General features: G+C 44.5%; 2 protein-coding genes across 2 annotated transcripts in view; one reads left to right on the top strand and one right to left on the bottom strand.

Annotated features, from left to right (window-relative positions):
* Positions 1 to 17,086, top strand: part of trpm7 (transient receptor potential cation channel, subfamily M, member 7) — a 39,201-nt gene extending 22,115 nt beyond the window's left edge. The window contains exons 22-40 of the mRNA XM_046864348.1: positions 1 to 46; positions 157 to 295; positions 754 to 938; positions 1,025 to 1,157; positions 2,052 to 2,659; positions 7,285 to 7,367; positions 7,506 to 7,584; positions 8,075 to 8,154; positions 10,307 to 10,347; positions 10,455 to 10,480; positions 10,718 to 10,771; positions 12,512 to 12,556; positions 12,679 to 12,744; positions 12,934 to 13,217; positions 13,832 to 13,914; positions 14,052 to 14,257; positions 16,155 to 16,206; positions 16,300 to 16,406; positions 16,661 to 17,086. The exon at positions 1 to 46 is cut by the window's left edge and continues 129 nt beyond it. Coding sequence (XP_046720304.1) covers positions 1 to 46; positions 157 to 295; positions 754 to 938; positions 1,025 to 1,157; positions 2,052 to 2,659; positions 7,285 to 7,367; positions 7,506 to 7,584; positions 8,075 to 8,154; positions 10,307 to 10,347; positions 10,455 to 10,480; positions 10,718 to 10,771; positions 12,512 to 12,556; positions 12,679 to 12,744; positions 12,934 to 13,217; positions 13,832 to 13,914; positions 14,052 to 14,257; positions 16,155 to 16,206; positions 16,300 to 16,406; positions 16,661 to 16,794 — 2,451 coding nt within the window. The 3' untranslated portion in view covers positions 16,795 to 17,086. The remainder of the gene's footprint in view (positions 47 to 156; positions 296 to 753; positions 939 to 1,024; positions 1,158 to 2,051; positions 2,660 to 7,284; positions 7,368 to 7,505; positions 7,585 to 8,074; positions 8,155 to 10,306; positions 10,348 to 10,454; positions 10,481 to 10,717; positions 10,772 to 12,511; positions 12,557 to 12,678; positions 12,745 to 12,933; positions 13,218 to 13,831; positions 13,915 to 14,051; positions 14,258 to 16,154; positions 16,207 to 16,299; positions 16,407 to 16,660) is intronic.
* A 1,251-nt stretch (positions 17,087 to 18,337) lies between these two features.
* Positions 18,338 to 22,500, bottom strand: part of usp8 (ubiquitin specific peptidase 8) — a 15,993-nt gene continuing 11,830 nt past the window's right edge. The window contains 4 exon segments of the mRNA XM_046864343.1: positions 18,338 to 19,173; positions 19,487 to 19,619; positions 19,774 to 19,916; positions 21,282 to 21,518. Coding sequence (XP_046720299.1) covers positions 19,015 to 19,173; positions 19,487 to 19,619; positions 19,774 to 19,916; positions 21,282 to 21,518 — 672 coding nt within the window. The 3' untranslated portion in view covers positions 18,338 to 19,014.

Below are 22,500 nucleotides of genomic sequence, written 5' to 3'. Positions count from 1 at the left end.
CCCTACTGGATGATGTACGGGGAGGTGTACGCCTACGAGATCGATGGTACGTGTTTCTCTGAAGAGATCACCATGTGATGATCTTCAGCATGCTAATATTTTAATATAGCAGTACACACATTAAGCAAGGTGTAAGTGTGTGTCTGTGTCACACAGTGTGTGCCAACAACAGCAACACTGAGCCCTACATTGGGAAGCTGTGTGGTCCAGGGGTCTGGTTAACTCCAGCGCTGCAGGCTGTGTATCTGTTCATACAGTACATCCTGATGGTCAACCTGCTCATCGCCTTCTTCAAGTGAGACACACACACACACACACACACACACACACACACACTTTCATGAAAAGCTCTACACTTTGAAACACCGGTAAATATTAGCATTACACCTGTAAACTTTGCACAAATAAACCAGTCAACACCACCAACACTTTACACCAATAATTATGATCTCAATAAACATTACTTTACACCAGCAGCAACACCATCTTAAAAACACCATCCTGTACCATCTTTACACAAACACATCGATTATACTCTACACCCCCCCTTTCCATCATAACCTTACACCTCTAAACACCTGTCATTTGTTTCTGATGCAAATGTAGAAAGACTTCATCCTTCATCATCATCTTATCATCATTATATTACAATAACAACACTGACCTGCAGTAAACCTGTCTGTCTGTCTGTCTGTCTGTCTGTCTGTCTGTCTGTCTGTCTGTCTGTCTGTCTGTCTGACCACATCCCCACAGTAACGTGTACCTGCAGGTGATGTCCATGTCTAACCTGGTGTGGAAATATCAGCGTTACCACTTCATCATGGCGTATCATGATAAACCTGTTCTCCCTCCACCACTAATTATCTTCTGCCACATCGCCTCACTCATCCGCTTCCTCTGCAAAAGCAGGAAAAAGGACAGCAGTGCTTATGGACCAAGTACATCACACACTCCACACTTACATATGTGTAGAATGTCGATAATCTCTCTTACATATATACACTCATGTTCTTTCTATGTGCAGAGCTCTTCCTGACTGAGGAGGACCAGAAAAAACTGCACGATTTTGAGGAGCAGTGTGTGGAGACGTATTTCCATGAGAAAGATGACAAGTTTCACTCTGGGAGTGATGAGAGGATCAGATTAACCTCCGACCGGTTAGCATCTCTACCACCATATACTCTTAGCATTTTATAACAACTTTACACCATTAAACACTGCATCACAGCAACTTTACACCACTAAACACTGCATCACAACAACTTTACACCATTAAACACTGCATCACAACAACTTTACACCACTAAACACTGCATCACAACAACTTTACACCATTAAACACTGCATCACAACAACTTTACACCACTAAACACTGCATCACAACAACTTTACACCACTAAACACTGCATCACAGCAACTTTACACCATTAAACACGGCATCACAGCAACTTTACACTATCAAACACTGCATCACAGCAACTTTACACCACTAAACACTGCACCACAACAACTTTACACCACTAAACACTGCATCACAATAACTTTACACCATTAAACACTGCATCACAGCAACTTTACACCATTAAACACTGCATCACAGCAACTTTACACCACTAAACACTGCATCACAGCAACTTTACACCACTAAACACTGCATCACAACAACTTTACACCATTAACACTGCATCACAGCAACTTTACACCACTAAACACTGCATCACACCAACTTTACACCATTAAACACTGCATCACAGCAACTTTAACCATCAAACACGGCATCACAACAACTTTAACCATCAAACACTGCATCACAGCAACTTTACACCATTAAACACTGCATCACAACAACTTTACACCATTAAACACTGCATCACAACAACTTTACACCATTAAACACTGCATCACAGCAACTTTACACCACTAAACACTGCATCACAGCAACTTTACACCATTAAACACTGCATCACGGTGTAGTCTGATTTATTTAAATAAAACCTGGTATTGATTTGAGCGTATTTGCTTCATTGATGCGTTCCTGCTTGTTTCTGCAGGGTGGAGACGATGAGTATCCAGCTGAGGGAGGTTGGGAACAGGGTGAATTTTATAAAGCGGTCTTTGCACTCTCTGGACTCTCAGATTGGTCACCTGCAGGACCTTTCTGCTCTGACCGTGGACACTCTGAAGGCTCTGACGGCGCAGAGAGCTTCGGAAGCCAGCAAAGTGCACAACGAAATCACGCGAGAACTTAGCCTGTCTAAAAACTTGGTGCCTGGCACCATGGACCCTGTCCCTCCTTCAAAAGCTTCCATTTTGGTTCAGAGAACTGTTTATCCACCCTCTTCCAACATGGCTGACTCTCTGTTTGGGAGAGGAGCTTCGGAGGGGGCGCGTCTGAGAGCTGAGCTGGGGATGACTCCTGAGAGGAGGCTGGCGTTTTCTCCAGAGGCTGGAACCTTTGGCGCCGCTGCACACGCTCTCGCTCAGCCGGACGACCGCACCGACAGCAGCCTGCCGACGTCATCTGATGCCACAGGGACTTTCTTCGTCAGCACCCCCACACAACCGAGCAGCATACACTCACACACACACACTCACAGTACACACACGGGCCAGTCTCACTCTCCTCCTGAGGCTGCTGTGGAGTTTGGTGCCTTTGTGGGTGAGTATGATGACATGCTGATGATGATGATGATGATGATGATGATGATGATGATTGTGGAAAGCAAAGAGCTTTTTGTTTGTACTCGGAAGTTGTGCTTGAGAGTGAGTCGGAGTGTGAGTGTTACGTGAATCCCGCCTTTAACGATGATGAAGGCTACACACAGAGCAAAGGGACCTCAAAGTCCCTCCCAGGCCCCGCCCCTAGACCTGTCTCCGCCCCCAGGAGGCCCATTCTACGGCGCAGTCAACCTTATAAAGGAGCTCCTCGTCGACTCCGTGGCAGAACCAGAGCTGGAGGTTTGGCTTCGCTGCCTCACCCTGCACCCTTAGGAGCGGTTTTCAAACCCGTGTACACTTTAGTCCACAGTCTAGTCCCTAAAGCCGAGCATGATAACGAGTGGAAATACATACTGAGGGACACATCTGATCATCTTAAACCATTCAGAACATCAGCAGATAGAAGATCAGGCACTTCCTTATGTCAGGGTTTAGATGATTTAAATAGACCAGAAATATACGAGCATCACTGATATACTTACAGTCGGGTCCACCTGTCGTCCCAGAGCTGTTCCTGTTCCATCAGTTATCAAACACTACCTCCTTCAGCTGACCATCTCCATTCTAAACACTTCAGCTAAACATCTCAATCCTAAACACTTCAGCTGAACATCTCCATCTTACACACTTCAGCTGAACATCTCCATCTTACACACTTCAGCTGAACATCTCCATCTTACACACTTCAGCTGAACATCTCCATCTTACACACTTTACCTGAACATCTCCATCATACACACTTCAGCTGAACATCTCCATCTTACACACTTTACCTGAACATCTCCATCATACACACTTCAGCTGAACATCTCCATCCTAAACACTTCAGCTGAACATCTCCATCTTACACACTTCAGCTGAACATCTCCATCATACACACTTCAGCTGAACATCTCCATCATACACACTTTACCTGAACATCTCCATCATACACACTTCAGCTGAACATCTCCATCCTAAACACTTCAGCTGAACATCTCCATCTTACACACTTTACCTGAACATCTCCATCTTACACACTTCAGCTGAACATCTCCATCTTACACACTTTACCTGAACATCTCCATCTTACACACTTTACCTGAACATCTCCATCTTACACACTTTACCTGAACATCTCCATCTTACACATTTTACCTGAACATCTCCATCTTACACACTTTACCTGAACATCTCCATCTTACACACTTCAGCTGAACATCTCCATCTTACACACTTCAGGTGAACATCTCCATCTTACACACTTCAGGTGAAGATCTCCATCTTACACACTTCAGCTGAACATCTCCATCTTACACACTTCAGCTGAACATCTCCATCTTACACACTTCAGCTGAACATCTCCATCTTACACACTTTACCTGAACATCTCCATCTTACACACTTCAGCTGAACATCTCCATCTTACACACTTTACCTGAACATCTCCATCTTACACACTTCAGCTGAACATCTCCATCTTACACACTTCAGGTGAACATCTCCATCTTACACATCCACATTAAACCATCTGATAGATCAGTGTTCTTCCTGGAAGTCTGTGTGTGTGTATATGAGAGAATGCAGGTGGAGGTGTTACAGGACGATAAACGTATCTAACGCTCAGCTCTATAACTCTGGAGTTGCGTTTGCTTTTCTTCTCCTGATTTATGGAGAACTTAGCCTGTCTAAAAACTTGGTGCCTGGCACCATGGACCCTGTCCCTCCTTCAAAAGCTTCCATTTTGGTTCAGCTGAACATCTCCATCTTACACACTTCAGCTGAACATCTCCATCTTACACACTTTACCTGAACATCTCCACACTACACAGTGAACACCAGCTGTTACTTGGTGCATGGGAATCAGTAACAGGAAAACTGGAAAGCCTCAGTAGAACCATGAAAGGAAACGGAAACTCGGGTTTCTGGGAAATTCTGAACAATAGCTGGAAAGTGTGAATAAAAAGATATTACAAAGAAAAATGTGGAACTTTAAATTCAGCCATCTTGGAAACGCGTGAACTTTATAACATCTAAACAACATTAAACATCAGAAATAAGAGACGAAGGAAAGTGTAACATGAGGACACCAAAATATGGAGGAGGGAAAAGGAAAAAAGGCTCATGAAGGTGTGGAAATGTGAGAAAAGTATGAATTCAGGAAACGAGAAAATTATGGAGACAAATTAAAGATGTATATGGATTCTAGAGAAAGTAGATGATGAAGATTAGACAGGAAGGTAACTAAGGAAGAAGCAGAACTTAAACACTGAAGACTTCAAGCAGGAAATGAAGAATCCAAGTGACGCCTAACTACAATAAACTCCATAAATCAGGAGAAGAAAAGCAAACGCAACTCCAGAGTTATAGAGCTGAGCGTTAGATACGTTTATCGTCCTGTAACACCTCCACCTGCATTCTCTCATATACACACACACAGACTTCCAGGAAGAACACTGATCTATCAGATGGTTTAATGTGGATGTATGATGACTGATGGGACAGACTATGCTCTTACAGGTGTGTGTGTGTGTGTGTGTGTGTGTGGACTCGTCTGTGTGAATACAGTACCGCTCCTCTGAATCGGGAATTTGAAAACCAGTGGCCTAGACCTCCTGTTTTGTTTGGGTGTGATGGTGTGGGCAGGTGGGAGTCCTGAACTGTATAGGAGAACATGATCGTGTGTGTGTGTGTGTGTGGTGCTAAATGTGGGGCAGATGAAAGGAGTGTGTACAAGTGTGTGTAATGCTTGCTGTCGGCAGAAGAAAGGTAGGGGTGTGTGTGTGTGTGTGTGAGGTGGTGGTTATATATGGAAAGTGAGGTGATGGTCATGTAAAGCAGCACTGTGTAATGTGTTTTCCTGCCTGATGATGTCACTGCTCTGGAAATGGTACAAAATATATATATTTTAAATATTGTTGCTGTTTATTGAAACGAAGGTGGAATTTATTGTTATTTTGTTTATTACATATTTTATTACCTACTTATTTTATTTTATATACATGATCGTGATCAGCTCTCCCAGACTCCAGCTCTGTGGAAACATCACTGACCTGCTGGAAGCTGATTGATGTGTTCGGTTTGATTTGGTTGTAAATTTTAGCGGTGTTTGTGCGCCCTCTAGTGACAGAAAGTGGCTTTGCAGGGTTTATGATGGTTCAAAGGAACAGAGTTTAAATCAGAATACTGCAATATTTATCAGGTTTATCATTAATAACGTGTGTGTGTGTGTGTGTGTGTGTGTGTGCGCATTAGTGCTTATTACACATTTCTTACAATCCAGTTACAATAAATACAAGTGCTTGGATCCTGAAGTGGTGTAAAAAGTTACATGGTTGTGTACACACACACACACACACACACAGTAATAATACTCTAGATGTGTGTTGATTGACAGCTGGTGTGGTGTGAAGCAGTGTAAAGTCCACACTGGTCTGACATGTCGAGTGTTAGATTAACTGTTTCCAGAGCACACAATCATCAGACAGCAGTAGGGGTGTGTGTGTGTGTGTGTGTATATGTAAGTGTGTGTAAGAGGTCATACGTGCGACTTGCACTGTTCTCACACATTCCTGTTCCTCTATAAGGTCATAAGGATGATTCTGAAGGTCAAAGGTCATCCCAAAGCAGAGCTCTGTGGGCTGCAGGCAGCTTAGTCACAGCAGCAGGTCAGACACACACACACACACACACACACACACACACAGTACAGGACTGAGTGCATCAGAGTCATGTGCCCATGACCTTCATCCTCTGTGTGTGTGTGTGTGTGTGTGTGTGTGTGTGTGTGTGAGGTGGTGGTTATATATGGAAAGTGAGGTGATGGTCATGTAAAGCAGCACTGTGTAATGTGTTTTCCTGCCTGATGATGTCACTGCTCTGGAAATGGTACAAAATATATATATTTTAAATATTGATGCTGTTTATTGAAACGAAGGTGGAATTTATTGTTATTTTGTTTATTACATTTTTTATTACCTACTTATTTTATTTTATATACATGATCGTGATCAGCTCTCCCAGACTCCAGCTCTGTGGAAACATCACTGACCTGCTGGAAGCTGATTGATGTGTTCGGTTTGATTTGGTTGTAAATTTTAGCGGTGTTTGTGCGCCCTCTAGTGACAGAAAGTGGCTTTGCAGGGTTTATGATGGTTCAAAGGAACAGAGTTTAAATCAGAATACTGCAATATTTATCAGGTTTATCATTAATAACGTGTGTGTGTGTGTGTGTGTGTGTGTGTGTGTGTGTGTGCATTAGTGCTTATTACACATTTCTTACAATCCAGTTACAATAAATACAAGTGCTTGGATCCTGAAGTGGTGTAAAGTTACATGGTTGTGTACACACACACACACACACAGTAATAATACTCTAGATGTGTGTTGATTGACAGCTGGTGTGGTGTGAAGCAGTGTAAAGTCCACACTGGTCTGACATGTCGAGTGTTAGATTAACTGTTTCCAGAGCGCACAATCATCAGACAGCAGTAGGGGTGTGTGTGTGTGTGTGTATATATGTAAGTGTGTGTAAGAGGTCATACGTGCGACTTGCACTGTTCTCACACATTCCTGTTCCTCTATAAGGTCATAAGGATGATTCTGAAGGTCAAAGGTCATCCCCAAAGCAGAGCTCTGTGGGCTGCAGGCAGCTTAGTCACAGCAGCAAGGTCAGACACACACACACACACACACACACACACACACACACACACACACACACACACACACACACAGTACAGGACTGAGTGCATCAGAGTCATGTGCCCATGACCTTCATCCTCTGTGTGTGTGTGTGTGTGTTACAGGGAGAAGGCCACATGAGGACAGTGAACTCCTATGCTGGTTTCACAGAGCTCAACAAACATCCAGCTTTCCTGCAACCAAGTACACACACACACACACACACACACACACACACACACACACACACACACACACACACTGAACTTTATAGCACCCATAAAACAATCACGTGTGTGATGAATTACTATAGTGTTATTCTATTACAATTAAAACCATGTTATATTTATACTTTATACAAATCATTGATTTACTTTTTAATTTTGTGATTTGATGGTTATAAAATAAAGGAAAAATTATATTGTTTCTTAAATTCAGCAGTTATTTTTGTTTATATTCTGGTAGTTGTTTAGCTGTTTACATGTTTATTTGTAACACAGTAGACAGCAGATTGTCCCCAAGACACACAGTTTTGACCTTGTGGGGACGTTCAGCTGGTCCTCATTTGCAACATTGTTCATCACATATACTGTCATTAATTAGCTTCTAATGATCATGATCACAACATTGTGTGTGTGTGTGTGTGTGTGTGTGTGTGTGTGTGTGTGTGTGTGTGTGTGTGTGTGTGTGTCAGGTCTGAGTAAGTGGGACAAGAGTCGAGTGTCAGCGGAGGATGTTCAGCTCCATGAGGACTCGCGAGCAGCTCTGCTACTGGTACACACACACACACACACACACACACACACACACAATACAAATACAGGAGCATCTCAATAAATTTGAATATCATTAAAAAGTGTATTTATTTTAGTAATTTAATAGAAATAGTGACGCTGTATATGATATAGATTCATTACACACACACATTTCAAGTGTTTATTTCTTTTCATTTTGATGATTTTGTTTCATATTTAACAAAAAAACACCCCAATTCACAAAATAAAAAAAAACTTCATAAAACCAATCAAAATCGTTTTGAGTGAGTTGTTGGTCTTCTGGAAAGTCTGTTATTTACTGTATCTGTACTCAATACGTGGTCGGGGCTCCTTTTGCTTTAATTACTGCCTCAATTGGGCGTGGCATGGAGGAGATCAGACTGTGGCATGGAGGAGATCAGACTGTGGCATGGAGGAGATCAGTCTGTGGCATGGAGGAGATCAGTCTGTGGCATGGAGGAGATCAGACTGTGGCATGGAGGAGATCAGTCTGTGGCATGGAGGAGATCAGTCTGTGGCATGGAGGAGATCAGTCTGTGGCATGGAGGTGATCAGACTGTGGCATGGAGGAGATCAGTCTGTGGCATGGGGGAGATCAGTCTGTGGCATGGAGGTGATCAGACTGTGGCATGGGGGAGATCAGACTGTGGCATGGAGGAGATCAGTCTGTGGCATGGGGGAGATCAGACTGTGGCATGGAGGAGATCAGTCTGTGGCATGGAGGAGATCAGACTGTGGCATGGAGGAGATCAGACTGTGGCATGGAGGAGATCAGTCTGTGGCATGGAGGTGATCAGTCTGTGGCATGGAGGAGATCAGACTGTGGCATGGAGGAGATCAGTCTGTGGCATGGAGGAGATCAGACTGTGGCATGGAGGAGATCAGTCTGTGGCATGGAGGAGATCAGACTGTGGCATGGAGGTGATCAGACTGTGGCTAGCTGAGGTGGTGTGGAAGCCCAGGTTTCTTTGACAGTGGCCTTCAGCTCATCTGCATTTTTTCAGTCTCTTGTTTCTCATGTTCCTCTTGACAATACTCCAGAGATTCTCCATGGGGTTCAGGTCTGGTGAGTTTGCTGGCAGTCAAGCACACCAACACCATGTTCATTTAAACAACTTCTGGAGGTTTTGGCAGTGTGGGCAGGTGCTAAATCCTGCTGGAAAATAAAACCATGTCCATTAAGCTCTTCAGCAGAGGAAAGCATGGAGTTCTCTAGAACGTCCTTGGACTTGATAAAACACAGTGGACCAACACCAGCAGATCACATGACTCCTCAAACCACCACTGACTGCGAACTTTACACTGGACCTGAAGCGGCTTGGATTCTGTGCCTCTCCTCTTCTTCTTCCAGACTCTGGGATCCTGATTTCCACATGAAATGCACAATTTTCTTTCCTTTCATCTGAAAAGACGATTTTGTCCCACTGAGCAACAGTCCAGTGCTTTTTGTGCTTTGTCCAGGTAAGACACCTCTGACGTCGTCTCTGGTTCAGGAGCTGCTCAACACGAGGAATGATTAAGTTGTAGCTCATGGAGATGTCTGTGTGTGGAGGCTCCTGAAGCACTGACTCCAGCTGCAGTCCACTCTTTGTGAATCTCCACAAATTCTTTAATCTGCTTCGTTTCATCTTTTTCTACCACATTTTTCATTCCATTCAACTTTCCATCAATGTTCTTGGATCCAGCAGTCTGTGAACAGCAGCTTCTTCAGCGATGATCTGTGTCTCACCCTCCATGTGCAGGGGGTCAATGATCGTCTTCTGAACTGTCGAGTCAGCAGTTTTCCACCATGATTGTGGAGCCTGAACCAGACTGAGACACCATTTAAAGACTCAGGAAACCTGAGCAGGTGTTTGGAGTTAATGAGATGATTAGAGTTAGATCTTCTCATTTTCTGAGATATTGAATTTTGTTTTTTTATTATCTGTGAAAATCATCAAAATTATAAGAAATAAACACTTAAAATATCAGTGTGTGTGATGAATCTATATCATATACACGTTTCACTTTCTGTATTAAATTACTAAAATAAATCAATTCCTTAATGATATTCAAATTTATTTAAATACAGCTGTATATAATTAATATTAAAGTTCCGGCAGTGATGAGTGAGTGTGTGTTTGAGCCTCCTTCTTGTGTTTTCTGTGCAGGAAAGAGCTCAAGGAAAATCAGTGCAGGCCAGCAGCAGTGTGTGAGTACACACACACACACACACACACACACACACACACACACACACACACACACACACATCCGCACAGCTACAGTGAGTAATGTTTCTTCGGTTGTGTTTTACAGAAGTCCAGTAGAGGACACCATCACTGGTGAGACACAAAAGATTTTCTCTCTTTTACACACACACGCACGCACGCACGCACGCACGCACACACACACACACACACACATTCTTGTATGGCACACATTGTCTTTAATAATTCACATTTGGGGATAGGTATCACATCGCTACATCATATCCTGTCTGACCACACTCTGTGTGTGTGTGTGTGTGTGTGTGTGTGTGTGTGTGTGTGTGTGTGTGTGTGTGTGTGTGTGTGTTACAGCCACAGTAAGCCTGTTCTCAGCCCGCCACAGCCCTCTCAGTACACGTAAGGACTGTAAGTCTCCCTCTGCTGGCTGACTAGCTCTACTGCACTCTGTACACGTGTATATATACACACACACACACACACACACACACACACACACACACACACACACACACACACACCAGAGGTGGCAAAAGTACACACATCCTTTACTTAAGTAGAAGTACAGATCCTCATGTTTTAAAATACTCGGGTAAAAGTTGAAGTACTGATTATACTTTTTTACTCAAGTGAAAGTAAAGAAGTTTTGGCTCAGACATGTACTTCAGTAAAAAGTAGTTATTACTTCTACCTGTTTTAGCTGTTAACTGACCTCACATCATATTAGATAGATAGATAGATAGATAGATAGATAGATAGATAGATAGATAGATAGATAGATAGATAGATAGATAGATAGATAGATAGATCTTTATTGTTATTGCATAGTACAGGTACACAGCAATGAAATGCAGTTTGGCATCTACCAGAAGTGCAAAAAGTAGCAGTAGTGCAGTTAAACATGTATCATATTTACAGCATGTGATATGTATGTAAGCATATGTACAGTGATTAAATATAAAGGCTATATCAGTGCAGAGACGTGTGGACATCATTAAGAGCCTTTGCTATGTTTCCACACGGACAGTTAATGAGGTGACACCGGAGAAACTGCACCTCTTCAAGTCAAGTCAGGAAGCTTATATATATAAAATTATAGACATTTTACAGATTTAAATGATGAATTGTTTTTATCTGTACGATCAATAAAGACAGTAATTTAAGTTTGTGTCGCCATTATGAGGGAAAAACCCACAAAACGCCCCCTAGAGGGTAAACTGGTGCAGAAATAAAACAAAATTTTACTGATTAAAATATTTTTATCTGGAGTTTATTTATTTCTTTTATATCTAAGAAAAGAAAGGACGTCGTGAATAAGTGTATGTTTTGCTGGAGGTTTTAATTGTGCCTCTTTTTTATTTAGTTATTTATTTATGTATTTACATTTTCTATAAAAATGGTGAAACAGAAATGCGCTGAATTGATAGCGTTAATAAAATTTAGTGCAGTTTACAATTATTTTAATTTTGACAGCCAAATATACATATATATACATATATACATACATACATACATACATACATACATACATATATATTAATACAAAACTAATTAAGATGATGATGATGATGATGATGATCAGGAATGTGTCTGTTCTCAGTCATGTTCTCATCACTGACTCCCTCTGTCTCATCCACATTAACCCCAAACTTCTTACTGCTTCTGCCTGCTGATTCTTATCTCCATAAACTAGTCTACATCTGTGGTGAGTGAGTCAGGACTTTATACACCAGCGGAGTGAAAAAGACGCGCAGTAACAGGAAATCAGTTGTTCAGCTGAAATCGGCGCACAGTGAAAATAAAAATAATATTTCACCAAATCAGTGGATTAAAACTAAAGTAACGAGCCGGGTTTGAAAATGTAAGAAGTAAAAAGTACAGATATTTGTGTAAAAATGTAATGAGTAAAAGTAAAAAGTCTGAAAAATAAATAGTGGAGTAAAAAACTGATACCAGAAAAATCTACTGAAGTACAGAAACAAAGTATTTGTACTCCGTTACTTCCCTCCTCTGCCACACACACACACTACACTATACCTAATATTTCTCTCTCACCATCTCACACACACACACACACACACACACACACACACAGATGTATACACATACACACTCTGAATCTATATCATTATCTCTCTCTCTCTGTAGCGATTGGTTCTCCCTTTAAGCCGATGGAAGGTTATCAGTATTCAGGTGAGTAAATTTAGGTGTAAATCACATTGTAATCCTAAACTCCTTTTACTGTCATCTTATGCTACGTGTGTGTGTGTGTGTGTGTGTGTGTGTGTGTGTGTGTGTGTGTGTGTGTGTGATAGCGGTGGAGCGTAATAACCTCATGAGGTTGTCCCAGAGCATCCCGTTCACCCCTGTGCCCCCTAGAGGTAAGACGGAGTAACTGCCCCTCCTCACCACCTCACCTCACCATCTCACCCCGGGGGTGTGGCCATCAGACTGGACTTCACCTGTTTCTGATTAGTTCTGTTTGGTTGTTCATGACTATTAGTGATTGAGTGATTTCAGACGTTGTGTGTGTGTGTGTGTGTGTGTGTGTGTGTGTGTGTGTGTTGTAGGAGAGCCAGTAACAGTGTACTGTCTGGAGGAAAGTTCTCCCACTAACATTAATAACAGCATGTCGTCGTGGGCGCAGCGTGGCCTCTGTGCTAAGATTGAGTTCCTGAGTAAGGAGGAAATGGGCGGCGGCCTGAGGCGGGCGCTGAAGGTGCTGTGCACCTGGTCTGAGTACGACATCCTCAAACCTGGACACCTGTACATCGTCAAGTCCTTCCTCCCTGACGTCATCGACACCTGGAAGAGCGTCTACAAGGAGGATACCGTCCTGCACCTCTGCCTCAGGGTACCTACACTGTAGAGTTTACTGTAGAGCTGAACGTAGGGTTTACTGTAGAGCTGAATGTAGAGTTTACTGTAGAGCTGAACGTAGGGTTTACTGTAGAGCTGAATGTAGAGTTTACTGTAGAGCTGAATGTAGGGTTTACTGTAGAGCTGAATGTAGGGTTTATGGTAGAGCTGAATGTAGAGCTGAATGTAGGGTTTATGGTAGAGCTGAATGTAGAGCTGAATGTAGGGTTTATGGTAGAGCTGAATGTAGAGCTGAATGTGGGGTTTATGGTAGAGCTGAATGTAGAGCTGAATGTAGGGTTTATGGTAAAGCTGAATGTAGGGTTTATGGTAGAGCTGAATGTAGAGCTGAATGTAGGGTTTATGGTAGAGCTGAATGTAGGGTTTATGGTAGAGCTGAATGTAGAGCTGAATGTAGGGTTTATGGTAGAGCTGAATGTAGAGCTGAATGTAGGGTTTATGGTAGAGCTGAATGTAGGGTTTATGGTAGAGCTGAATGTAGAGCTGAATGTAGGGTTTACGGTAGAGCTGAATGTAGAGCTGAATGTAGGGCTTAATGTGTACAGTTGCCTCACCATACACATTCTCCGTGTGTCTCCATCCAAACAGGAGATCCAACAGCAGCGAGCAGCTCAAAAACTCACCTTCGCCTTCAATCAAGTCCGACCCAAAACCATCCCCTACTCTCCCAGGTAACACACACACACACACACACACACACACACACACACACACACACACACACTACTGCACTGTTATACCATTGCTCATGTGGGTGCCACTCACATTGATCAGTGGTCAGTCTGTGAAAATGTGTGTGTCTGTGCAGGTTCCTGGAGGTGTTCCTCCTGTACTGTCACTCAGCTGGTCAGTGGTTTGCAATAGAGGAATGCATCACTGGAGAGTTCCGAAAGTTCAACAACAATAATGGAGATGAGATCGTTCCCACCAACCTGCTGGAGGAGACCATGCTGGCCTTCAGCCACTGGACCTACGAGTACACACGGGGAGAGCTGCTGGTGCTGGACCTACAGGGTCAGACACACACACACACACACACACACACACACATGGGGAGAGCTGCTGGTGCTGGACCTACAGGGTCAGAGACACACACACACACACACACACACACACACATGGGGAGAGCTGCTGGTGCTGGACCTACAGGGTCAGAGACACACACACACACACACACACACACACACACACACACACACACACACACACACACAGGAGAGCTGCTGGTGCTGGACCTACAGGGTCAGACACACACACACACACACACAGAGAGCTGCTGGTGCCGGACCTACAGGGTCAGACACACACACACACACACACACACACACACACACACACACACACACAGGAGAGCTGCTGGTGCTGGACCCACAGGGTCAGACACACACACACACACACACACACACACACACACACACACATGGGAGAGCTGCTGGTGCGGACCTACAGGTCAGACACACACACACACACACACACACACACACACACACACACACACACACAGGAAGAGCTGCTGGTGCCGGACCTACAGGTCAGACACACACACACACACACACACACACACACACACACACACACACACACACACAGGAAGAGCTGCTGGTGCCGGACCTACAGGGTCAGACACACACACACACACACACACACACACACACACACACACACACACACAGGAAGAGCTGCTGGTGCCGGACCTACAGGGTCAGACACACACACACACACACACACACACACACACACACACACACACAGGAGAGCTGCTGGTGCCGGACCTACGGGTCAGACACACACACACACACACACACACACACACACACACACACACACACACACACACACGGGAGAGCTGCTGGTGCCGGACCTACAGGGTCAGACACACACACACACACACACACACACACACACACACACACACACACACACACACACAGGAAGAGCTGCTGGTGTTGGACCTACAGGGTCAGACACACACACACACATGGGGAGAGCTGCTAGTGCGGACCTACAGGTCAGACACACACACACACATGGGGAGAGCTGCTGGTGTTGGACCTACAGGTCAGACACACACACACACACACACACACACACACACACACACACATGGGGAGAGCTGCTGGTGCCGGACCTACAGGGTCAGACACACACACACACACACACACACACACACACACACACACACACACAGGAAGAGCTGCTGGTGCTGGACCTACAGGGTCAGACACACACACACACACACACACACACACACACACACACACACACACACACACACACAGGAAGAGCTGCTGGTGCGGACCTACAGGTCAGACACACACACACACACACACACACACACACACACACACGGGAGAGCTGCTGGTGCGGACCTACAGGTCAGACACACACACACACACACACACACACACACACACACACACACACACACACACACACACACACACACACACACATGGGGAGAGCTGCTAGTGCCGGACCTACGGGTCAGACACACACACACACACACACACACACACACACACACACACACACACACACACAGGAAGAGCTGCTGGTGCCGGACCTACAGGGTCAGACACACACACACACATGGGGAGAGCTGCTAGTGCGGACCTACGGGTCAGACACACACACACACATGGGGAGAGCTGCTGGTGTTGGACCTACAGGGTCAGACACACACACACATGGGGAGAGCTGCTAGTGCCGGACCTACCGGGTCAGACACACACACACACACATGGGGAGAGCTGCTGGTGTTGGACCTACAGGGTCAGACACACACACACACACACACACACACACACACAATACTGGCAAATGTTACTAATAGCTTGTAAGATCAGGATGGGGCTTAGGAATGATGATGAGGCGTTAGAATGATGTGTGTGTGTGTGTGTGTGTTTTGCAGGAGTTGGTGAGATTCTGACCGATCCTTCAGTCATTAAGAGTGGAGAGAAAGGGTGAGATGTTCACTACTGATCAGAAACAGCACACACATTACACTTCAACAACATATTTAAGTGTGTGTGTGTGTGTGTGTGTGTGTGTTACAGCTCTTATGATATGGTGTTTGGCCCGGCGAATCTGGGCGATGACGCAATCCGAAACTTTCGTACCAAACACCACTGTAACTCCTGCTGCCGGAAACTCAAACTGCCCGGTGAGTGTGTGTGTGTGTGTGTGTGTGTGTGTGTGTGTGTGTGTGTGTGTGTGTCCGCTCTGGCCACATTAAATAAAGCCACGCCTCCTTCAATAAAACTGAGCCCAAACCACACGCCTGGGATTAAAAACACCACGCATAGGCCACGCCCACTCAATGAGATTGACACATTAATCAGAAGACACGCCCACTTCACTGGGCTGGATAAATTTTTGACGTGTGTGTGTGTGTGTGTGTGTGTGTGTGTGTTTCAGACCTAAAGAGGAACGACTACACGCCAGAGAAAGTGACTCTGCAGCAGGACGATCAAACGGAAAGCCCCATCACGTCTACACAGACAGTGGGCGGAGCTAAAGAGCAACGCCCGTCCATGCGCTTAATGCTGTGATACACACACACACACACACACACACACACACACACTAAAGAAGCAGCACCTGGAATCCTACATCCATGGAAACCCTCCAAAGAGACACAAAGAAAGTGTGTGTGTGTGTGTGTGACGGGGGTCGTGGGGGGTCACACCTATGCTACTGCGTCTCCGTGGAGCCGAAATGCCGCGACGTCGCTGTAAAGATTTTCTGGTGAACAGAGTTTTTTACGAGATGATTTTATTTTGATGTTTTTACGCTCGATAATGAAATAAAAGTGTCCCGCGGTTTCCGTGGTTACGGACCGTCGCCTTGCCTTGTATCCAATTTTACGTGGTTATGAACTGAAGATCAACACTATGAGACTTAACACACACCTTTTATTTACTTTTATACAATTAGAGTATCACACACACACACACACACACACACACACACTCGGAGATCATGTAAACTGGGCAAATTGCAATGCAGCTTTTTCCTTTTTGTCCGCTGTTTTACTCAAAAACAAATTTGTAATGTTACAGAGGTACTATATTATCTTATTCTTATTTTTTTATGATTTGAATTATTATTATTATTATTATTTTGTTGTATGTGGACGATGTGAGATTTGGCTGTGGTGTAGTGCAGCAGCTCAGAGTGAGAGATTTATTCCGGGGGAACGAGGGGAGATTATACTGAGGGGTTTTTGTACCACATATCATTTAAACAAATAAAAAAATGATAAAGAAATGCTGTGTGTGTGTGTGTGTGTGTGTGTGTGTGTGTGTGTGTGTGAGAAACTGAGGCCAGGCACTGAGTCTGTGTTTGATTAGTTTGTCACAGCTGGTTTACTACACGTGAGTTTACGGTCCATAAGTGATCCATTGAACACTGACCCACCCTCCAGTTTTGTGTGTGTGTGTGTGTGTGTGTAGGAGTAAAGGGCGCTCAGTACTTAAGGTTTTTGCGTTCAGCTCACACTCGAGCGAAACCCATGTTTTATGTTACCAGGTGTAAAAATCATTGTTATAAAGGCTGATTGTGGGGGCGGGGCTCTGTTAGCTCCGCCCATCATGTGTGGGGGTGAAATGAAAGACGGGGTCCTGCGGTCCGAGCAAACTGATGTTTAGTGTTACAGAGTGAAACTCATCGTCCCTCAGCCCACAAACATCACGGAACGCTTTATTACTCACACAGATGTTTCAGGAAAACGAGGGACCAGAGCACAGAACTGAAATAACAGAGACCTGGAGATCTACAACCATCATTCAGAGAGAGGAACACAAATGAGGGGGGAGGAGCAGGAGGACAAGAGGAACAAGGGGAGAGGAAAAGGAGGACAAGAGGAACGAGGGGAGAGGAAAAGGAGGACAAGAGGAATGAGGGGAGAGGAAAAGGAGGACACTAGAAACATTAAAGGTGGACTTTAGGACCTGGGGGTGTGCAAACTCCAGACACTTGGAGTTCATAATTTGCTAAACTACACTGACAGTATACAATATAAATAACTCCGTGTGTGTGTGTGTGTGTGTGAGATCACTGCATTAGGTTATAAACATGACCCAGAAAGACAAATGAAGGATATAATTTTTATATTTTAATTTGTATATAATTAGTTGCCCAGTAATTAAAAATGATGTGATGAAAATAAGTAATAAAATAAGTAATGCAGTGCATAGAGAGGGAGAAAGTGGGCGGAGCTTCCAGATGTCAATCATTACAGAGTCGATTTGAATAAAAGATGAAAGTGAAGCACTATAGTGGACATGTAGTGCAGTACATATAAACAGACAGAGTGTGTGTGTGTGTATTACTGACTCACTCTACAGGGTGTTTCTGTGCGGCAGGAGCGCTCTGGAACGCTGCAGGATCGGTGCGACTCGCTCACGCTCAGATGTACAACAACAAAGAAGAAAACGAAAGGAAGGAGAGACAAGCGGCGTCTCCGTTAGCGATATGTACAGGAACTCGTGAGTTCGTTCTTGAAAAGACCTCGGAAGATCGAACCGCGATCGGCTGTGTCCCAAACAGCATTAGTGTCCAAAGGCAGAACAATGGCAGACAGGGAGAAAGCTCCGCCCCCTTTAGAGTACAGAAATAAGAGATTTGACTACAGAGGGAAAGCGAGAGAGAAAGACAGAGAGAAACTTTCACATTTGCACCCCTCTGTCAGCTCCTCCCTTTGGGTCGTTAAGCTCTGCCCACATCAGCTCTGAAGGCTCGTGGGCGTGGTGGTCCCGGTGGGCGTGGCCTCACAGAGAGGAGTAGAAGAAGATGTAGGCAGCAGACGACTTGACGGAGGAGCTGGAGATTTCCGAAACCTCGTGATCGTCGAATTTATACCAGTTCTGGCGAGCGGCGTTTCTGCAATACGCCGTGTAGTGACCTCCATCCAGACCCCCGTAATGGTTCTACAGGGGGAGGGGGTTAATGATTTTAAATTACAGTACAGTCTCTGATGTTTATTATTATTTTACTCCATCATTGCTGGAAGGTTGGAGCTCAGTGACTCAAACTAAATAAACACCAAACCACGTGAGAGAATTAAACCTGCAGCTCTAAAACACTGTGACGTTCATTTATTAATGTTTATATTAACGCTCTGATACGGTTTGGTTTCTATAGTAACGCCTCAGGCTCCGCCCAAACAAGCTGTTCTCTGTATGGAGATGTTTATGTAAGGTGGTGCGAATAGAGGGACAGGGACGTGGTGCTGAAACTCACAGACATGGCGTACAGGTTGTATCTCTTCACGCTGCTCTTCGGCCCAATCACGTACTGAGACAGGTCCAAATTCTCCAGCGGGAAATCCACAGACGTCTGTAGCTTCTGCTTCCACCGGCCCTCATACCAGAACCTTCACACACACACACACACACACACACACACACACACACACACACACACACACACACCAGGATACATCAGTAGGATCCATCAGCAGAGTGCCTCTAACTCACTGATGTGAAGATGAAGGTAGAGAACCCTCACACACACACACACACACTCACCGCTTTAAGTGGACGAGCAGGATGGGTGGAAGCTTCCAGATCTCCAGCTTCTTGGTGAATTCTCTCTGAGCTTTACAGTGAGGGCAGTACACCTTATTATTATCCGTCAACTTCTCCTCCTTAGAGAAGAGCTTCAAACAGTCCTGCACACACACACACACACACACACACACTCATATGGATCCGCGTTTTATGTGTGTGTGTGTGTGTGTGTGTGTGTTGGGCATAATATCAGGATGTACAGAACCAGGCAGTAGTTCTTCTTTAGTGGTCCACATCAATACTGAAGAATCCAAACTATAAAAGAAAAGGTCTGGAATTCTGTAGTAAACAAAAACATGGTAAAGAACCCAGAATCTGGTTTATATTTTAGTTGATGGTCCAAAGTAAGGTTGATGCTGTTCAGCAAACCCCAGCGTTCTCTCATCAGAACCACGAGGTGTCACCTGGAACGGGTCGCAGGTCACAGGTGCGTCTGAGCAGGAGTTCATTTGTGACATTTCTCTCCTCAATGTGCTTCAGAGCGAAAGGAGAAAAATCCATCATTACTTTAAAAAATGAAGCTCCATCAATCACAAACATCTCCAGAGACTCTAAAACCATCAAACACCATGATGAAACAGCTCTCATGAGGAACATCCCAGGAGACCAAGAGCTACCTCTGCTGCAGAAGATACGATTATTAGAATTATCAGGAATTTACATAAATGTTTCTCAGAGTTCATGCAGCAGACAAATTTCATCATCCACTGTTCAGAGGAGACTGTGTGGGTCAGAACTTCAGAAGAACAACAAGCAGAAGACACAAGGAATAAACATTAGACCAGTGGAAACCCGTCCTCTGGTCTGAAGAGTCCAGCTGTGAGATCTAAGTTCTAAGATGTGCAGAAGGTGAGGGACGGGTCCTGAATGTGTGGTTCCCACTGTGAAGCATGAAGGAAGAGGTGTGATGGTGTGGAGATGCTTTGCTGGTGACACTGTCGGTGATTGAGTCAGAATTGAGGAGACATAACCAGCATGGTGACCACAGCATCCTACAGCAACATGCAGCAGACCATCTGAATTACACTTAGGACCATCATCTGTTTTCCATCAGGACAAAGACCCCAAACACACCAGATGACCTCTGCAGACCCCACATCTAAACCCAGGTGAGATGCTTCGGGATGAGTTGGACTGCAGAGTGAAGGAAAAGCAGCCAACAAGCAGCAAACTGGTGAATGTGATGAGAAGGTCATGAGTGTGTGGAGCTGCTTCAAAGCTCAACTCAATCAACATCTCAAACAGGTTCTGCTCCTGGAACACGTTTATGTTCACTACAGAACTCCACACGTGTTCTTCATAGTTTGGACTCTTCAGTACTAGTGGACAATGTTGAGAACGTGTTGTACTGTTCTGTAGTCCCAAATACCACCTGACTACACGTAGTGCACTCATCCACTGAGCACATCCACACTGCTCCTCACTGAGGTGTGTGTGTGTGTGTGTGTGTGTGTGTGTGTGTATACCTGCAGAGAGCACTTGTAGGACGATGCGAGTGGCAGTGAGAGGTACATGAAGGTCTCGAAGGTGCGAGAGCGATGGTGGCAGGTCAGACACTGCAGTGTGGACTTGAACTGACCCTGGAACAGCGTCACGATGATCGACTCGTTCAGCAGCTTGTGTTTCTGCCACGCCCACTCCGCCACGCTTACATCATCCACCGCATCACACGCCTCCTCCTTCCACCGCTTACGGTTATCCGCCTGACACACGGGACACACACACACACAAAATACACACTGTTTGAGGCTGGGTACTATAAACACACACACACACACACACACACACACACACACTGCTCATGAGTACTTAATGTCTACAGGCCCTCACAATAACAACCAAAAGTAAAGGAAAGAAAAACAGAAATTCATAATAAATGTGATAAAAAAAATATCTTCACTGATCAGACATCATCTGGGTAAAATCTGTGCCTTTAGATCAGTCCTTCTCAAATAGTAGGGCGCCCCCTCCTGGTGGTGGTTTTTGCAGCGTACAAGCACACAAGCACAGAGCAGGAGGTGTAAAGTGCAGATAAACTCTTAACAGACACCATCAGAAATATTAAACAGGGATGAAAAGAAAGGCAGAGGGAGACGGAGAGACTATGAGAGAAAAGGAGGTCTCCTGAAAGCTCAGATGAGGACATCTGATGAAGAGCATGTAGCGTTTAGCTTCACTGTGACTACGGTGGGAGACGAGGAAAGACTGAAACTGAGAACTGCATGAAGCGGAATAAATGAAGACGTTCACCACAATCACACTGATAAACCACTGGAGTTTTTCAGAGAATAAAAAACAATGTTAATAAAGTGACTCTTTGTTGTAAGTTGATCTACAGTTCTTTCTTTTTTTCTTGTTTTGTTTTCTTTGATGTTAATAGGGATGCAGGGTTGTGAAGATGTGTATAATTTGTTATAGATAAATGATACTATTTCCAGTCACGGGGGAGAGCTGGGGGTGAAATGTTCACTTCTTCCTGCAGGGGGCGTAAGAGAGAATAACTGAGAAGCACTGGTTTAGAGGAATCTGGGATTACTGGATCAAACCTGGAATACTATGATAAAGATCAGACGCTGTGTAGAATGAGATGCTGCTGATCAGGGAGTTATGAAGGTATCTAGAGGGGGATTTATGATCAGACACTGCCTGTAAGGGAGTTAAATAGACTGATGTGTATTGATGAAA

This window comes from Silurus meridionalis, chromosome 13 (assembly GCF_014805685.1).
Source record: "Silurus meridionalis isolate SWU-2019-XX chromosome 13, ASM1480568v1, whole genome shotgun sequence".
In the NCBI taxonomy this organism is placed as follows: domain Eukaryota; kingdom Metazoa; phylum Chordata; class Actinopteri; order Siluriformes; family Siluridae; genus Silurus; species Silurus meridionalis.
This window is presented reverse-complemented; position numbering and strand designations above follow the sequence as displayed.